This window comes from Chamaea fasciata, unplaced genomic scaffold (genome assembly GCF_029207755.1).
Source record: "Chamaea fasciata isolate MVZ Bird 193981 ecotype frontalis unplaced genomic scaffold, bChaFas1.0.hap1 SCAF_25, whole genome shotgun sequence".
Lineage (NCBI taxonomy): Eukaryota > Metazoa > Chordata > Aves > Passeriformes > Sylviidae > Chamaea > Chamaea fasciata.
The window spans coordinates 5,895,032-5,913,694 of record NW_027094110.1 but is presented as its reverse complement, the minus strand read 5'-3'; the positions used below and the strand labels follow the sequence as shown (position 1 = coordinate 5,913,694).

Genomic DNA, 18,663 nt, shown 5'->3' with positions numbered 1-18,663 from the left:
GCCCGCTCTCCTCTCCTGCCTGCACAGGGCTTGGAGTCGGCACAGCTCGGGGTGCACGCCCAGGGCACATCTCTGCGGACCAGGGGCCGGGCGTCACCAAAACCAGTCTGGGACCGCACCCAGCGTAACGAACTCGTGTGAACTCGCCGTGCGGGAGGAGCGGGAGCCGATGGGAAGAGCCCTCTCCTGGCCCTGGGTCCGCCACTGCAGCCTCTTACAGCTCATCGCCACGCCGTCATTAATTAACAGCGCCTGAAGCATCTGTCCCCGCTCCAGCATCGCTCTCCGGAGGGGAAAACAGATTTGGAGACGCCGCGGGAAGACCAGGCTCTTCCTGCCTGCTTCAGCCTCCAGCCGTGCTCTGCTGCAGGGCAGAGCAACTCCATTTGCACAAGGGACACCGTCCCACCTGTCCCCCCGTGCTGAAGTGGCATCCGTCACCATCATGACCTCTCAAATGGGAGATCAGATCAGAGCTGGTGAGGCAAAAGGGGCCCTGGGAATGCCCATCCACCCCGAGGCCTCCTCCCCCACTGCTCACCTCAGGCAGGACCTGTCCCTTCTGCCCCAGGAAAGGGACCTCCTGGTTTCCAGGTCCTGAACTGCAAAGATTCCAAATGAGGAGCATTTCTGCTCACCCCAGACTCTACAGGAGTGTGAACTCGGGAGAGAGGTCCCCGATCCCTAAAACTGCTCCCGACATCCTGCAAAACAGCTAAGATTTCAGCCCAGGAGTGTTTCTACTAAGGCTCCCTTCCCAGATTTTGCAGGAAGGCAACCAGCAAGGACGGGGTAGATGCTTTGACAGCTTGAGCCCCTCTGCTCTGGAGCCAGGCTAGGAGAGATGGGGGATGTTCAGCCTGGAGAGAAGGCCCTGGGAGAACTTAAGAGCCCCTTCCAGTTCCTAAAAGGGCTCCAGGAGAGCTGGAGAAGGACTTTAGGACAAGGGTCTGGAGGGACAGGACAAGGGGGAATGGCTTCAAACTGCCAGAGGGCAGGGATAGATGGGATATTGGGAAGGAAATCCTGGCTGTGAGGGAGGTGAGGACTTGGCACAGGCTGCCCAGAGCAGCTGTTGGCCACCCCATCCCTGGAAATGTTCCAGGCCAGGGGCTTGGAGCAACCTGGGATAGTGCAAGGTGTCCCACTGAGATGAGGCTTAAGGTCCCTTCCAACCCAAACCATCACATGATTCTATGGCGTGTACAACTGCCCTCCCCTGAGCCACACAGGAACAGAGCCACAGACACAGGACCAGGAACCGACAGTACAGGAGATCACTTTATTGAATCCAATGGTGTTAGACAGACGACTGAGAAGAGACATGCCAGTTGGTGCGGGCAGTGTGGGCAGCAGGAGCTGACTTGGTGCAGGGCTGGATTTGTTTCTGTCTTTTCAGAATATCCTCAAGCCTTTTCCTGGCTTCCTTTTATGTTTCTTTTAAAATTTCTTTGAAGTAAAAACAACTAATCGTGGAAAGAGTCCAGATGGTGTTTGTTTGTTCCCTATGATTGTTCCCGCAGCTATGTACAACGTGGGGCTGGGTCTCAACATCAGGTATAAAATGGAGCGAGTTTACAAACGTGGAGGGTGCAAGGAAAAAGCAAAAACAGACAGGCGAGAGCAGTAGAAATCTGGACCAAAATCTTAAAGAGAAATTTAAAAAGTGCTATAAAACCCCTTGGCAGGAATACCATGCAGTTAAGAAACACAAAACCCAGTCAATTACACAGATAATCTAGAACAGGAATTTGTCCATTTCATCTTTTATTTAATTAAAAAAAGGTTGTTTGTGTTTAATAGAAAAAAGCTAAAACTGTAAGGTTCAGGCCACCAGGCAGCAGCAGCTCGAGGGGGGCAGGAGGGTGAGGCGCTGGCATCGCCCACCTCCATCCCCTCAGGGGAACTCCCAGGGACTATGTGCACCTTTGGGGGCAACTGGCACCTCTGGAGGGGACAGATACCCTGGTGGGGTGGCGGGCACCTTTGGGGACAACAGGCACCTTTGGGGGTGGTGGGCACCCTTGGAGGTGGCAGGAGGATGAGTTAGCACAATCCTTGGATCCCTTCCCTGGGGACAGAGGGGCTTAGCCCACAGCCAGGGGTTGGCCCCCAGACAGCTGCCAGCCTTGGGGACATGAGGTGCTTGGTGTCAGCCAGGAAGAACCCATCAGGACCTGGCCTCTCTGGCCAGGTAACCCCAGCCAAGCCCCCTGATCCCGGGGCCCACCTGCTGGCATGGCCCTTCTCCTTCCCTTGGAGACCACACCCTCACCGGCCACTCACCTCCGGCTGCCAGGGCTGAGGTGATGGGATGAGGGGCAGCCCCAGTCTGGGGAGGGACGGGGCAAACCTGCAGGACCCAGACCAGGGGATACTCAGCAAGTGGGGACGGCTGAAGTTTGGTCCAGGTTTGGGTGGCTTCCTGGAGGTGTCAGAAAAGAAAGCTCAGGCAAGGCTGCCCCTCCTCCCATGGGACTCCTCAGGGCACCTGGGCACAGGGCAGCCCCCAAAGGTGCATCAGTCCCTTCCCACCCTGGGCACCAGAGTCCCAAGGAGAGTGTGAGGGGCTGAAGGGGGCAGCTGGGTCCCCACTGCTGACCTCGAGTGGCTGCTGGGCCGGAGTCTCATACAATCAGAAAAGAAGTCAGCACAGCACAGTCATCACAGAGTACAAAAAAAAACCCAAAACCAGGGACAAGGCGCAGGGCCAGGCCCCCCCAACCCACACAGGGCGTTCCACGACAGATCTATGTACAGCGAGTCCTCAACGGCAGCAACACAAGAGAAGGCGAACAGAGAGCCCTAACGCCCAAGCCAGCATGGGGAGGAGATCCCAGAGATCCCCGCGGGGAGAGGCCGGGCTGGCCGGCCCCGGCGGCAGCAGGAGGCTGTCGGACAGACAGAAGTGGGAGAAGTGAGCACCATGGGGCGGCGAGGCGGGACACACCGGCCAAGAGCACCGAGGGCAGAGGTGGCAGCAGCCTCCGAGGGCACTGCGGGAGATGCCCGTTCCAGAGGGGTGTGAGGCGTCCCTGAAGGCCACACCAGCCGCGGCACAGGCGGCTGAGGCTGCCCAGTCCCCAGCCTGGCAGAGTTTGGGGACAGGGTGGGCTCAGCTGATCTGGCCCTGGGGTCACCTCTCCCCATATGTCTCTCCAGGGCCCCAGATGAATGTGGGGGTTGAGCTGGAGGGCAGCAGGGAGAAGGGGTCCCCCAGAGCACAAGTGGGCACAGGACAGGGGTGCAGACCTGCAGGGCACCCCACAGGCCAGCAAGGGTGCTGCAGGCAGCAGTCCCAGCTTGAACAGTGCCAGCACCTTCATTCCATCCCAGCCAAGCTGGCTTTGGGGACAGAGGACACTGGACCTGGAGCAGGCTGTGACAGCATTATCCCAAGCCCCATGTGCCCCCTTCCCGCGTGGCCAGGTATTAAGGCACCACGGCAGCACCGGGGCTGACCCTCTCCACGGAGTCTGGCCTTTTGACAATGTGGGATAAGGCCAGGAGGACATATGGCAGGCCCAGATGCCCCCAGAGCACCAACACAGACCCTGCCAGGCTGCAGGAAGGCACAGGGCCGGGGGAGCAGGCAGCATGGGGAGTGACCCCAGGCTCATTGACCCACAGCCCCAGGCCTGGCAGCACCAAGGGGATGGGAGGCTGGTTGTGCCCCCCTCTACCAAGGGGACAGGGATGGCATCCAGCTGCCCAGGGATGGGGCAGCAACAGCAGCCTCCCCATGCCCCAGTACCTCAGGGAGGAGATGGCCTGTGGCATCCCAGCCTGGTGGGAGACGTTGTCCCGATGCCCTGTGCCTTTGAGGAGGAGGGAGTTGCCATGCGAAGGGCTGCTCTGGGAGCCTCCTGCTGCCACCTGCCTCCACACTGGCCTCCAAGTCCCATCTCAGCCAACCTGTGTGGCCCCGGGAGGTGGGTGGGTTCAGGGACTGGAGATCGTCCAGTGAGCACCAGTTTTGTGACAGAGGTGGTTTGAGTGGTGAAACCAACAGCTGCAAAAGAAACCAAAGGGGAAGGGCACTGCTGCCAGGGAAGCAGTAGGCACCAGGCCACAGGCTCCAGGCCAGGAGAGCAAAGAACCAGAACAAAAAAAGGGACCAAAGCAAAGTCTGGACTCAGCCAAAGGAAAAGGGGAGGGGGGAAACAAAATAAAATAACCATAGCAGGGTTTTCGGGCTGTCCTGGTCACAGCGGCTTCCGTGCAGGTGGAACAGGGAATGCATAGAGAGCAGCAAAAGCCATGCTCCCCTTGGCTGGCATGGGGTGGGAGCTCCACAGCGGAAGCTCTCGTGGCTTTGCCCGGCAGGCACAGAGGGAGCCGGAGCCCCTCGTGCCTATGTGCTCATCCTGCAGCCCTGGCTCCTCCTGTGCCCCCAGCTGTGGCCCAAGTGGCTCCCGCGGGGTCCCTGCCCCACACAGGGGCCTTCCTGCAGCTCCCGGGAGTGGGGGCTCAGTCTCAGCAGTCACCTTGGTCCCAAAGCCCAAGAGTTTGTAATAAAGACAGAAAAAACCAAGAAGAGAAACCAGGATTCTCCTACCCCCAGGGTTGGGAGGGGAGATGGCAACTCGTGCTCTTTCACAGATGAGCCGAGTTTCCCCAGGCTCCACCAGGACACGCCAGAGCCCTGCTCTTCTCCTTTCCACTTGCTCGCCAGCCCCACACTCCTGGATGCCAAAGGAGAAGGAGAGCAGCCCAGCAGCAGCTCCCCTCCGCCTGGGCTGGCACTTCTGGGCCTCACAGAGTCGACTGCAGGTCGGGGTCCACCATGGTCTCACGGTCTGGAGACTCAATGTAGTTGGCGGCTTCCTGGAGCTTGAGCAGCATGGCCATCTGTGGGGACAGGAGGCCCGCGGGTGACCGGGGAGGACACGTAGCCCTCCTTGCCCTCCCAAACCAGCCTTGCTGGGCAGCTCCTTAGAGGGTGTAAAGCAAATCCCAGAGATGCTGCAAAATCCCGCCCTTGTGCTGGGATCTGGCCTCAGGCATAGCTGGAATGCTCAAGACTCAGTCTGCCAAAGCAGCATCAGCTGGCGTCACCTGTGGCAGCCGGTCAGCCTCTCCAGGTGACACATCAGGACACGGAGGAGCCTGTCTGTGGCTCTGCAGGTGGGCATGATGCCTCATGGAGTGCCATGTTGTGCCCTTTCACTGGCACATCACCATGCGTCCTGGCGTGCAGCCCACCTGCCAGTGCCACCACCCTGCACCCACTGCTCCTCCCAGGAGCACGAAGTGTTTCTGCATCCCCAAATCAGGCTTTTTACACGGAGAATTAGCTGGGAAAGCAAAGCTCCGCCCTGCTCTGCCACCAGCTCCTCCCAGCTTCCCCTGTTGGCCAGCGTACCAGCGGGTCCGAGTCCAGGGAGCTGGGCGTGGTGTCCTTCACGGTGCGCTCCTCAGGGGGGGACACGGCGCTGTGGGGCCCGATGGTGGGCGGGGGCAGGTGGTATAGCTTGGACTGGTCCTGCTGTGCTGACGGCCAGGGCAGGGTGTCCCGCACCCACTCCACGGGGTCCTCCCAGGCTGCCTTCTGCCCATGGACCTGCGGCAGGGAGCAAGGGGCAGCCACCTCCTCAGTACATGCCAGAGCCAGCAATGTGGCACCCTGAGGGCCCCAGGACAGTGCTATGTCCCACAATACCACAAGGTACACGGATTGACAGAGATGTCACCTGCACCCACAATCGCAGGGCCTCCTCTCCCCTCCCCTGACCCATGACGGTTGCATCAGTGTGTCCCCGCACTGCTTTGCGCTCCCATGCACCAGCAGCACTGGCTACCTTGAGTCCATCCTTCGCCCCCTCCTGCAGGTAAGGGATGATGGAGTTGTTCCACAGGTCGATGAACCAGGTCCGGAAATCCTCAATTCCAATAGGGCAGGACAAAAAGAAGCAGGGACCTGTGGGGGAAGGCAGACAGTGGAAACGGGAGCTCGGTCCCCCTCCTGCAGTCACTGGGCCCAAGGCTCACAGCAGTGAGGTGGGCATACCTGGCTGGCAGGGTACCCTTGGGAACAGTGACTAGGCACCATCCACCTGCACAGCAGGCAGACAGCATCTCCCAGGCAAGGAAGGGGGCTGCCAAGTTCAATTATCCCCCAAAAGCCTGGTGAGGCATGGGGGATCCACCTGGGAAAACACAGCTCCTTCATACCCAGGGAAGGGTGCTGGGAGGATTGGCAGCCTTGGCTGACACCCCTAGTGACAGCTCCCAAAGGAACAAAGACCACCCAGGGAAGAGCAACACTTGTATGCATCACCCACCAGCTGTGGTTTGTGGAACTGGGAGACACAGGGAACATGTCAGCCCCCCAGAGCTCCTCTGGGAGGGTTTGGTCCCAGTCCCCAGGGCTCCTCGCAGCCCAGGGCAGAGGAGGAAGGTGAGGCAAGGCCGTACCGATGAGGAAGTCAGATGTGCTGTGTTTTTCCAGAAAGGTGTGCAAATGGTACCAGAGCTTGGGCACCCAGTCCAGCACCCGCAGCAGCTCCTCCTTGTTGGCGTTGATGTCTGTGTCCGACTCCAGCAGCTTCCGCCGCAGGTAGCGCACCAGGAAGCCATTGGCCGGCTCCACGTTGTTGGAGAAGGTCAGCATCCTGGGGAAGGACTCTGGTGGTCAGGGCTGGGTCTCCACACAAGCTGCCCTGCTCCCCAACACTCTTGGGGTCCTCCTTGCATCCCCACCCTGCATTTGCCTGAGGCTGGGGAATATCAGGTCCTTCTGGGATGGCAGGGATAGACGTGCGGCTCAGTCCTAGTCAAGGTTCTCAGTCGCAGGATGTGAGCAGAGAAATGCCCAGGTGCAAGTGATGGCTTCTGTTCCCCCCAACCCCACAAGGCTGTACAACTGTACAACCCCAGGGATGTACAATTCCTACCTGAAGCTGAGATGGAGGCCGTGGTTTGGGGTCATCTTCACAGGCTGGTTGGTAGTGCCAATGATATACGGGCTGAGTGAGTGACAGAGAGACAAAATTCATGAGAAAAGGCCTCAGAGTCACCCCTGCCCAAGGCAGAGCTGATCTGGGCACAGCAGACACGTGCTGCCTCATCCCCACAGTCCGGCGACCTTGGTGGGAGCAGCGGGGAGCATGCGTGTGCCATGGGGCTGCACTGCAGGGGTGCAGAGGGGCTCTCACCATTTGTGGTACTTGCAGGTGAGCGCACCGTTGACGAGCTCGCTGATGGAGCCCGCCTCGCTGAGGTCGTCCAGGAGGATCACCAGCGGCACGTCCGCCGTGCCCGTCTCCCGGTCGATCTGGTTGGCCAGGTTGGACAGGTACAGCTGTAGATCCTGGAACAAACAGGCCAGGTGTCACATGTGGGGCCACAGCGTGACAGCCACGGTGACCATGGTACCAGTGCCCACAGGGACACTGCTGTGTGCCCTCACCTTGCAGGACTGCTGGTGCATGTTGAAGGTGCTGACGATGCCCTCGGTGACGTCCCGACCTGAGCGCTCCACCAGGTACTCGGCCAGGCGGTTGGTCAGGTAGGTCTTGCCGGTGCCACTGGGCCCCGAGAGGATGAGGCGGCGGTGCTTCAGCAGGAGGCTGATGTAGTGCTGCATCATGGGCTTGGGGATGAGCGTTTCGAACACCAAGCTGTCCACACACTTCTCTTTCAAGCCTGCAGGCAGGGGAGGGCTGAGGGTCCCAATCATACACCACAATACCCCAAGACAGCAGGGACGTGGCACAGCCATGGAGCTCCTCTGCCACACTGACCTTTGAGCGTCACGACGACGCTGGTCAGGCCCCGGCGGCATAGCGGCAGCTCCGGTGGCTCTGTGTCCAGCACCCGCTTGATGTGGCTGATGCTGTAGCCATAGACGGACTCGGTGCTGAGCCCCAGTGTGGACGCGGGATCCATCTTGGTGATATAATCCTACACGGAGAAGGACAGGGCTGTCAGTGTCCTAGAAGGCTGGCAGAGAGCAGCTCCAAGAGAGCCGGGCAGGACCTGGGCCAGGAATAGCAGGCCCGGTAAAGCAGTGTCAAAGGATGGCTCTCTAGAGAGTGTTCTTCATGCTCCTACCTTGAAGACCTGGCAGACAGCCTCATCCAGCATCTTCCAGTCTACCTTCCCGCTCACTTTGGTCCACCCCAAGAAAAACTCCTGCTGCTTGAGGTCCTAGGAGCCAAGGCAGAAGTGTGCAGTGCTGCAGCACCACATCCAGCCCCGGGAGGTATCCTTTGCCCCTTTGTCAGGGCCATGACACAGTGACAGGCCAGGCTCCCCGGACAGCCCACACTTACCCCCTTGATGATGTGCTGGGGTGGCATGCGCACCACAATCCGCAGCGTCAGCTCATCCTTCTGGGTGCCAGCGCTGACAGCATCCATGGGGGACACGTCTGGGGATGGAGCAGTGAGGCTGTGCTGGCCAGAGCCAAGCCACCAGGCCTGGCTATACCCAGCTGGAGGCAAATCCTGCTGTGGCTGACAGCGGCACCGGCAGCACGACAGATCCCCTGCTCACTCCACGTGAGCAGCAGCACGTTGCCACCACACACACTCCTCCCTATCCCTGCCCTTCCCCATCTGCCAGCAGATCTATCACCCATACCTGCATCCCCCAGGCTGGGGCTCAAGGCGTGTCCAAGGGTGAGACCCAAGGAGCGCCGTGGTGAAGAGGAGGCCGATGTGCTCGTGATATGGCTGGCAACAGAACCTGGCACTGCTGAAGGCCCTGGGGCCACCTTGAGACGGTCATTCTCGGCCTTCAGGAGATCCACCTCCAGCTGGGGCAGGAAAAGATAGGGCATAGTGTAAGGAGCTGTACACCAGCAGCATCCTGGGGTGCAGCACAGTGGTGAGATGCAGGAACTGTGGGCATCCCGGTACTGCAAGCAGACAGGCTGCCGGCAAGGGTCCTCACCTGCATGTTGTGCATGGTCTCCCGCAGCTGCTCCAGCTGGTGGGCTGAGTTGAGGGCCTCCAGGCGGATGTCTGTCAGCTTCATTTCCTTCTCCCACAGCTCTGACCGCAGCTCTGACACCTCCTTCTTCTCAGGCTCACCCTCACTGTGGGCCTGGAAGAGCCTGGGCCAAGGGAGAGACCAGGTCTCACACGTGTCTCTGGCAGGAGCCTGCAGCCCCTGCCACTGCCCCTCCCTGGCCCCACATACTCAGCCGTGTCGATGCCCACTGAGGAGGATGTGGAGGACTTGATGGAGGGCGAGGCAGTCTCTGTGGAGCCATGCTGCAGCTTGGGGGAGGAGGGGGCTGACGAGTCTGGTGTGGCAATCTCCTCAATGTCCGAGTAGGACGAGGCTGATTTGGGGCCCTTCTTGATGCTGAAGGCCTTATTGAAGGAACTGCGTAGCTACAGGACAGGAAAATGTTCTTGTTAGAGACAGTCCCGAGTGCAGCCTTGCAAGCAGACCTGGCCTGGTCCTGTCCTGTCTGTCCAGGACCCACAGGGACCAGTACAACCACACCCATCACAGAGGCAGCAACACCACCATGCTGGGGAAGACTGCAGCCTGACCCCGCTCTGCTGGCACAGAGAACGGATGGGGTGCACAGCCCTTTGGGCAACACTCACCCAGCCCAGACGGCACCAGAGCCCCAAAGAGTGGGACTCGTGTCCTGGTCAGGACGTCTCCCAGCCCTGCTCCCCACCATCACCTACACCAGGCTGTTCAGGCACAGCACCAGCACCCTGGTCCATCAGGAAGGGCCAATCCATGCCCACATTCACCCCACCACAGCCATTTCAGCAAGAGGCATTTATTTACAGGGATGTCCCTTGCTCTAGCCACTGCAGAGCCAGGGTCCTGCCCCACACCTTCCTCTGCCCCATGGATCCTGCTGGAAGCACAGAGGGGCAGCCAGCCCTCCAAAGAGCATGCTGGTGTCTCATCCAAGCATGCAGCATGCACACAGCACACACGGAGCAGCAGGTGGGTGAGCAGTGGGCTGGGGCCAGGGACGGGGATGGACACTGCACAGGGACCAAACTGGACCCAAACTGGGTCCCATCAGCCAGTGGGAGAGCAGCAGGACAGGCACCCTGGGCTCACAACATGTGCCCTGGAGTGCCAGGGCCTGCTCCAAGGGAAGGTGGGAGAAAGAAAAGATGGAGAACATGCAGGATCTGCCCAAATCCCCACAGGCACCAGCAGACTGCTCTATAGTGCCCCCGAAAGCATTGCACTTCAGTGTAAACAAAGTAGGTATTCAGCTCTGCTGATGGTGGAAGCAGGGAAGCACTGAGACCTATGTGGGTGCTGGCAGGGACAGAGCCACTTGAGACCACATCAGGCAGCCCTGGAGAGGCAGAGAAGGGCAGTGCACCTCAGTGACCTCAGTGTCACATGAGTGACACTGGCAGGGCTGCACCGAGGTCCCCATCCCAAAAGATCCAGTTACAGGAAGTCAGGAAAGTGCCTGCCTTCCCTAGGCAAGAAGAGGACTGCTCCCATCCATGGGACAGGTCCCATCTGAGCCTTTCCTGCTGCCTCTGGCAGTTCAACCCCCTCCTTCTGGGTGCCTATTTATCCTTAAGGAAGGATGGCAGTCAAGGTGGGCACAACCTGGCTGGGGACCCAGGATGGCCCGTGCTGGCGTTAGTGCCAGTGGGATGGATGGGATGGGGAGTGTATGAGCACCGTCCCATGAAATGGAGCAAGGGCCCTGGCTGGGCACAGCATGTGGTGGATTGGACAGCGTGGGACTTACCTCGTACACCTGGAAAAAAAGGGTTGAAGTCAGCATAGGGGGAGAGAAACAAAACAAAGCAAGACTTAATCACACATCCAGCTCAGAGCTGCCTGGTGCAGGGAAAGACCGCCCGGCTGAGGTGTCAGCCCTCCACACCATCAGAGCCTGCGTGTGCAGGAGGGAGACATGGGGGAATGCACAAGGAAGCAGGCATGCAGGGCCAGGGCTGGGAAACTCCTGAAGGGGCTGGAGAAGTCCCAGCTGACAATTCAAGACACAAATTCATGGCAATTACACTGTCCTCACCAGTTACACTCTCCTCACCAATGCTGTCCTCAGGGGACCCAGGGCACCAACACTACAAGGCCAGGGCAGACCAAGAGCAGCTGGTTTGCGGGGCTGACCCTGAGCAGACCCTGCCAGTGGCTCCCCAAGCCCCAGTTCTCCTGCCAGTGCTCCATCCAACCCACCCAGCTCTTCTTCTTCTTCTTCTTGGCGTCAGCGTCCTTGCTGCTGCCGATGCTGGAGTGGCTGGTGATGCTGTTGAGGCTGGAGATGCTGTCAGAGGAGTTCTGCCGCTTGATGCGCAGCTCTGGGGTTTTCCAGAGAAGCAGGAGAGATTGGGAAATGAGGGATCAGCCACCTGCAACCGTCCCAATGCCAGAGCACCCTACTGTCCCCCCTCCCTACACCCAATCCCTCCTCCTACCCAACACCTTCTGAGCTCTTGGAGCCACCTTGAAACAATGACATGGGGCTCAGACACCCCACGGGCACTGCCAGAGAGATGCCCAGGGCACATATCACCCTGCTGCTGTCCCAGGCCATCTCCCTGACAGCCCCTTGCACTCACATTGGGGTTTTGGGGCTAGAAACAGCACTTAACAGGAAGAAAGGCAAAACCAGCAGGCAAAACTGGCTGTTGGCAAAGGGCCTGGCAAGGACGTCTCCCAAGACTGACAAACAACCATTCCCCTACATGCCAGCTCTGTGACCTCCCATGGTGACAGCTCTGGCTGTCCATCCCTGGTTTCAGATGCTCAAGGATCCCCAGTGGCACCCTGCCTCCAGATGAACCTCCCCCATGAGAGGGTGTGTCCTGGGGCCCTATGCCAGTCCCAGCAGGAGCATCCCAGCTCAGGAAGGGTTGCAGAATCATGCCTTACCTTTGGGGGTGACATCAGTGCCATTTAGAGCACCCTGGATCACAGCCTGGGCCTCTGAGTTCTTCTTCTTCAGGAAGTCAATGGTCTCTCGCAGGTCCAGCAGCTCTGTGTCCTGGGGCAGCAAAGTTGGGAGCCATGGAGCGCATCCCAATGGTGGAGAGCCCACCTCAAGAGCACCCTTAGGGCAATCACCCAGGTCCAGCACCCACAGCCCCACGAACCCCACTGAGCACCGTGATACACCCACCTTCTCCTCAGCGGTCTCAGCCAAGTGCCGCAGGCGGGATGTCATGCTCACCAGGCTCTGCTCAAAGGCTGCCACCAGGTTGGCCTGGGAGGAATGGAGAGAAACAGGTGAGCCCCCCGATTGGGGTGAAAACCCACGGACAGGTGAGCACCCGCTGTCAGGTGTGGGACGCAAAAGGCTCAAGGGGAAATCAGGGCTTCCATGGGCACATCCAGCAGCAGCCCCATGCCTTGCACAGATGGAACGGGCTGCCCCACAGGGGCTCCCATGGGGACTCACATTAGCAGACAGCTGGGACGTCAGCGTGGCCACCTTCTCCTGCGAGGACTCCAGCTCACGGCGCAGCTTGCGGATTTGCTACGGGGAGAGAGCGGAGAGATGAGAGAGGCGAGGCACTCACCCTCACTGGGGGCAGGGGCAGGCATGAGCAGAGGGCGTGGGCTCACCTCAGACTGCATCTTCTCCTCAGCCTGGCAGCGTGAGAGCAGAGAGGGACAGACAGACAGAGGCAGGCAGTCAGGGGGGCAGCGAGGCACAGACAGGCTCAGCGCCAGACAGAGGCATGCACAGAGCCCCCCCAGTCCCACCCAGATCCCCCAGCCATGCACAAACAAGCGCAGCACGGAAGCAGCTCTTACGGAGGAGTAGGTGGAGGACGCGCTGGAGGCCAGGGACAGCACCGATCCATGAACTGCAACACAGGAAAACACAAGGTGTCAGGGTGCCCTGGAGAGCAGCACCCAGGGGCTACAGGTCAGGGCACAGCTGACGAGTGGGCTCCCAGGGTGGGAGGGCTCTGAGGTGGCCTGGGGGAGGTACAGGGTAGGATGGCAGCTGCTCAGCACTGCCCATTTCTCAGTGCGTTCCTGGTGGCCTCTCTGGGCACACAGTAGGGAATACCCTCCACCTGCATGTTCCTCTCCGGGGAACCTGGGAGCTCTGCTGCCCTCCCTGTCTGCTTGGATCGCCTCCTCCCCAGTGTCACAGCAGCCTGGGGGCAACACAAGGACGCTGAATACCCATGTGGGTCAGGGCAGACCCAGGGCTGATGCCAGCAGAGAGTCCAACAGACCCCTCAGCGTTGCTGTCCCTGCCCTGGTGCCAAGAATGGGACACACCAACCCATCCAACAATGCACTGGGAAGGGGCAAGGGTGCAGGGAGCCCCACCAACCCTCTGCAGCCTCCTCAGCCTGGGCAGGAGCGCAGCACATTCTCACCATCGTCCACAGGGTCCCGGAAGGAGCCTGAGCGGATCATGCCCTTGGGCTTGTCGGCCAGGGAGAGGGTGCTGCCCATCTGGGAGGTGCTGTACAGCTCGAAGGTGGAGTCGTGGGTGGGGATGCTGTTGGAGCGGGTGATCCGTGGGGCTGCGGTGGCAGTGGGGCTCACTGCAAGGAGAAAGTGAGGAGGAGGCAGGGTCAGAGTCACGCTGGGGAGGTGGCATCAGGATGGGGAAGCAGGACTGGGAGCCATCCACGAGAGCTGTGATGCAGTGAGGAAGCAGGGACTGTGGTCCCAAAGCAGGGAGGGGCCAGGGAAAGCTAAAAGGCAGGTTGATGCTGGGACGACCTGGACACCAGCACCAAGGTAATCACAGGGCTGAAAAACAAATCCATTGTCCCAGGGCCAAGTGAGTACCACTATGCCACAGCCCAACACCTGCAGGTGCAGGAGTGGAGCCTGCTGCCCCAGCCTGTCTGCCTGGACCCTCCAAACGCTCCAGGAATATGCAGGTCCTGGTCAGATCAGGGCAGGGCTTATCCCTTGCCCTGCCAGGCACCCCCAGAGGAGCAGTGATGGCCTGAGGCCCAAAGGGTGGATGAGATGACCTGAAGCAGAGGTGATGGGCGTCCCTGGCCCCAGTCCAGCACCCAGAGCACCAGGTGCTGGTGCTGGTGCTGGTGCTGGTGGTGTCAAGGAGACAAGCAGCGCTCAGGGGAGCACCAGCACATCACGCAGGGAGCACGGGGAGCAGGAGGGAAGGGGCCGGCAGCGGAGGGCACTGACCAATGCTGGTGAGCGGACCCTTCCCGACCAGCGCCATGGGGAGGGCAGGGGGCGAGGGCAGCTCCTGCTGCTCGTCCGACTCGGGGAGCCCGCTGACTGCGTGTGAGTGGCGCCGCTCCTTGGCCTCCTCCTGGGAGTGGAGCTGGTACCTGGGGAGCCGCAGACAGCACGGTAAGATCGACCAGCACCGTCCAGCTCCTGCCCACAGCACTGCAGCCCAGCTTCCCTTGCTGAGGGGCACTGCCTTGGAAAGCCCCCGCTTCCCACCCCAGCACCACCCAAAAGTGATTTGGGCTCTTTTACCTCAACCCCTTCTTGGGCAGCGTGTTCCTGTCGCGGTTGGCACTGGAAGGGAAGGAAAGATCAGTGACACCCCTGCACAGATTGGGGAAGGAACCATGGGGATTTAGCTGCAGGAACAGGGAGCTTTTCCCTAGAAATGTAGCAGGAAGAGACTCTGAAGCAGGCAAAGGACATGGCAGAACAGCGGGGAGCGATGTGAGCCCATGAAGGTGCCACAGCAGCAGCCCATCAACCTACTTCCAGCCATACCTGTCCAGATGTGTGAGCCGGGGGCTCCCACTCCAACCCAGCTCTCCTGCCTCTTCTTCTTCCTCTTCCTCCTCTGTGCTGGCAGGGGGTGCAGCAGCAGGGGTGGGGGTGGTGGTGCTGCCCCCTGAAAAGGCACTGGGCAGGCTCATTGGCATCTGCAGGGATTCCATGCTGCGGTGAAGGCCGGAGAGCTTGGGGTACATCCTGCCCTCCTTGGGGACACTGAAGCCACCCATGAGCTCCAGGCCCTGGGAGAAGCTCGCCGAGTTGATGTTGAGGATGGGGGCAGGGCTGGGGCTGAAGCAGGGTGTTAGGTGCCCGCCGGCCGGGTGCAGGTCCTGGAGCTTGGCAGTGTGCGGGGTGTGCAGCTCGCTGGAGGAGGGCAAGTCCAGGCTGTTGGAGTTGACCTTGTCCAAGTTGGCCAGCGAGGGAGGCTTCACGTAGGTCTTGGCAGCTGCTCTGGAGGGGGGAAAATAGGTAAGGAAACAGATGAGACTCAGATACTGGTGCTGGGCACAGCCATGCCAGGTACTTGCTGCCCTTGGAGGCGGAAGGACCATACCTGAGAGGTGTAGGGGGCAGCTCTGCCACCTTGGCTGCTGGCGGGAGGTTGGCCTGGGCTTTAGGGGTGCTCTCAGGTGAGCTGGCACTCTTCAGGGTGCTGCACTCAGAGTCAAGTGCCACTGCCTTGGCCTTGGCCTTCTCCTTCTCACGGTCTGTCTGGTTCACAGGGGCTGGTGTGCCACGGCCAGTGCCAACCTTGGATGGCTCTTTGAGCCGCGACACTGAGATGCCACCCTGCTTGGTGCTCAGCAGGCTGGGGTCAATGCTGCTGCTGACCGGCCGGGCTGCGCTGCGGCCCCCGGTCACACTCATGGAGCTGGACTTGGCCGGCCGGGGCAGGCTGCGGTACTGGATGTTGGAGCGAGCCCCTGGTGCCAGGAACCCAGGCTCAGGTGCATTGGAGACATCGAGGCTTGTTTTCCTTCCACTGACTGGCTTAACAGGGATGCCAGAGCTCTTCTGGATCTTGCCGAGCGTGGCCGAGCCCCCGGCCTGCATGACAGTGGCTGTGCCAGTGGCAGGAGCTGGTTTCTTGTAGCCAAAAGAGCTGGAGGATGAGGGGCGTGCAAGCCCTGACGGCGGCTTCTTGGCGTCCGTGGTGCGGTCACGGCCAGCATCAGAGGAGGAGCGCTGCAGGCCCGTGTTCTTCACTGACAGCTTGCTCTTGTCAGTGACTTTGGTCTCTGGCTTGCCTGGTGGCAAGAAAGGACAGGTTAGTGTCCCTAGAGGCTTTGGGGACATTTGGAAGTGAATGAGCCCAGACAGGACACGGGCACCAGAGATGCAGGGATGTGACGGAGAAGGGACATGCCTTGGTGCCAGCCTGGCGCGTGGACATGAGACCATGGGGCAGGCACAGACTCCCAACCTGCCTGCAGCCTGCAATACAGCCCTGTCTCCCCTTCCAGCCCACACCCAGCTCCCGGGTCTGAGCACAGCCATAGGCCATCTGATGGCCCACATGCTCGCAGAAGGCACACAAAGATACCAACCTTTATATGGATATGAACCAAAAATCCACCCAACCTTCTCCACATCAAAGGAGCTGGACCCTGCCCAAACTGGTTTTTACCTGCCACTTTGAGGGCGCTCTGGGCCGTGTGGGTGATTGGGGAGGTCACAGCCACTGGAGGAGTCTTGCCCTTCTTGAGGGAGCCCGGGGTGCCCAGGCTGACAGGTTTCTTCAGCTCACCACCCTTGGGCCCCTCCTCGCCACCCTCCGAGGGCTCCCGCCGCCACTTGGAGGAGCCATGCTCCATCTTGAGGCTGCTGCTATCGTAGTCCAGCTTCTTGGGTGCCTTCTCGTCACCCTCACCGTACCAGCTCAGTCCGCTCTCCGCCAGTGAGCGCTTCTCTGAATCCGTGCGCAGCTGGGGGCAGAGCAGAGTCAGGGGCACTCCTGGCACCCACCCCAAACCCATCCCCAGACAACATCAGCCAGCTGGGAGAAGGATGCAGCAGACACCCTGTGCCATCCTTGTTTCCTCACACTGGCACCCTCCATGCCCTCTTTGCCACTGGGGTGGTGGCAGGAAAGCCGGGATAGGTGCCGGAAAGGGTCCGGGTGCCACTGGCACCTACCGCTATGGCCGAGTTCCTGCGCGAGGCGGTGGGGGTGGAGGGCAGGGAGTTGAGCGAGGAGCTGGCATTGAACTCCTCCGAGCTGAGGTTGTCGGAGGCATCGCTGAGGCCACTGCTGATGGAGCTGCTCTCATCCCAGCTGTGAGAGAGAGACAGCATCAGAGCCCTGCTCAGCCCAATGGGTCCCACCACCCATGGGATCTCCCTGTCCCACGGGCTGCTGGGGCAAAAACCAGCTCCTGGTAGTGCCCATGGCAGGGACATGGCATGCAGGGCCCACAGCTGGCTCCAGCCCAGCCTGGCATGGGCTCATGCTCCTCTGGCACACAAGCCTCAGTGACCCTGCTTCTCCCCATTAAGGCTCTGTGGAGCTTTGGTGGGGATGGAGGGATGTCCGCAGCTCAGGGAAGCCAGCACCCACACCACAGGGCTGGCAGCACCACAGCTAGCAACAACCCCCAGCAACCTGCTCTGACCCTGGAGGCAGGTCAAGATTGTCAGAAAGGGCAGGACTGCTGGAATAAACAAACCAACTACCCCACAGCACCCACTCTTCCTGGGGTGGCCCCCACCCACTGCGCCCTACTGCCCCTCTCCAGCCCCCAGCAGCCAGAGGCAGCAAGTCTGGATCTGCTGCTGTGCTGAAGTGGCTGCTCCGTGCCGGGGCTCAGCCAAGTGTGCAGAAGCCCATCTGCAGGGCCATCAGTCAGCACCACAGTGGGACAGCAGCTGCCTGGGTGCCCCAAGGGCACGGGTGGTTCCACAGGGCAGGGCTGTGCCCATGGTGATCTGGCACAGACAGGCATGGAGCACCTTCCAGCAGGATGAGCACAGCACCTTTCAGGTCAGCAGCTGAGTAGGTCAGTGAGGCCTCACAGCCTCCGAGGGCCTGTGGGAGGCTGGTGGAGACAACACTGGAACAGGCTGCCCAGAGAAGCTGTGGCTGCCATGTCACTGAAATGTTCAAGGTAAGGTTGGAGCAGCCCCGTCTAGTGAAAGGTGCCCCTGGCCATGGCAGGGAGTGGCACAGGATGAATTTTAAGGTCCGTTCCAACCCGCACCATGCCATGATTCTGTGACAAGCTGTGGCATAGGAGTGGGGCACAGAGCTGGGAGCTGCAGCCAGCCCCAGTTCCTGAAAGAGATGCCCGTTTCTCTACATTGGGGCCACAGAGGTGCAGGTGAAGCCCAGCAAACACCAGAGCCCCAACAGCAGTGGCAGAGCAAAAGCAACAGCCACCACCATCCCTGTCTGATGCTCAAAGCTCAAAAAGGAGCAACAAAGGCAGCTCCAGCACCCTAAGACCTGCACTGTATGTCCTGCTCTTTCCACTGGGGAGGAGTTCATCAGAGACTGGCCAGAGCCAGGATGGACACAGCCCCCTGTGCCCCCACAGCAGCTTCTGGGACAGAGCCAGCAGGTGTTACTGTCCAGGAAGGGATTTCAATAGGACCATGCACTCAGGATGTGCTGCTGAGCTCCTCAGCTCCAAGGCATCTCACCACCAGCCCTATGCCTAGGCTGAAGTTCCCACTTGGACGGAAATCCCCACCCCAGAGCCTGCAGCAAAGCTCCTCTTCCAGCCTGGCATCACCTGGCAGAGGGCGTGCCAGGAATGAGGCCAGGCTTTGGTGGGCTGTGTCCTATGGTGACACAGCTGGGGCCACATGTGGTGCTGGGTGTCTCAGTCTGGCTTTTGGGGCCAGGCAGGGAAACCCCAAACACTCTCCCGGCCATGCATGCAACACCCCCACTGCTCCAGGCATCCAGAGAGCCACTGAGAAAGAGGCACAGGGTCAGAAGTTAAGCCAAGGCAGGAGGTGACTTCAAATCCTCCTCGACAACCCTGTGCCAAGAAA

The 18,663-nt window shown here is 60.3% G+C and overlaps 1 protein-coding gene across 1 annotated transcript in view; it reads right to left on the bottom strand.

The window, feature by feature from the left end:
- Positions 1–1,263: 1,263 nt before the first annotated feature.
- The window catches only part of NAV1 (neuron navigator 1), a 61,130-nt gene continuing 43,730 nt past the window's right edge, over positions 1,264–18,663 (bottom strand). The window contains exons 7-32 of the mRNA XM_066203736.1: positions 16,804–16,942; positions 16,295–16,592; positions 15,221–15,914; positions 14,659–15,117; positions 14,410–14,451; positions 14,107–14,255; positions 13,317–13,487; positions 12,736–12,788; positions 12,544–12,567; positions 12,377–12,454; positions 12,098–12,181; positions 11,851–11,962; positions 11,155–11,276; positions 9,148–9,344; positions 8,899–9,061; positions 8,587–8,761; positions 8,277–8,374; positions 8,056–8,151; positions 7,746–7,905; positions 7,412–7,647; positions 7,158–7,312; positions 6,897–6,968; positions 6,418–6,614; positions 5,802–5,920; positions 5,366–5,563; positions 1,264–4,851 (exon numbers count right to left, since the gene is read on the bottom strand). Of these exons, the coding sequence (XP_066059833.1) occupies positions 4,756–4,851; positions 5,366–5,563; positions 5,802–5,920; positions 6,418–6,614; positions 6,897–6,968; positions 7,158–7,312; positions 7,412–7,647; positions 7,746–7,905; positions 8,056–8,151; positions 8,277–8,374; positions 8,587–8,761; positions 8,899–9,061; positions 9,148–9,344; positions 11,155–11,276; positions 11,851–11,962; positions 12,098–12,181; positions 12,377–12,454; positions 12,544–12,567; positions 12,736–12,788; positions 13,317–13,487; positions 14,107–14,255; positions 14,410–14,451; positions 14,659–15,117; positions 15,221–15,914; positions 16,295–16,592; positions 16,804–16,942 (4,387 nt within the window). The 3' untranslated portion in view covers positions 1,264–4,755. The remainder of the gene's footprint in view (positions 4,852–5,365; positions 5,564–5,801; positions 5,921–6,417; positions 6,615–6,896; positions 6,969–7,157; positions 7,313–7,411; positions 7,648–7,745; positions 7,906–8,055; positions 8,152–8,276; positions 8,375–8,586; positions 8,762–8,898; positions 9,062–9,147; positions 9,345–11,154; positions 11,277–11,850; positions 11,963–12,097; positions 12,182–12,376; positions 12,455–12,543; positions 12,568–12,735; positions 12,789–13,316; positions 13,488–14,106; positions 14,256–14,409; positions 14,452–14,658; positions 15,118–15,220; positions 15,915–16,294; positions 16,593–16,803; positions 16,943–18,663) is intronic.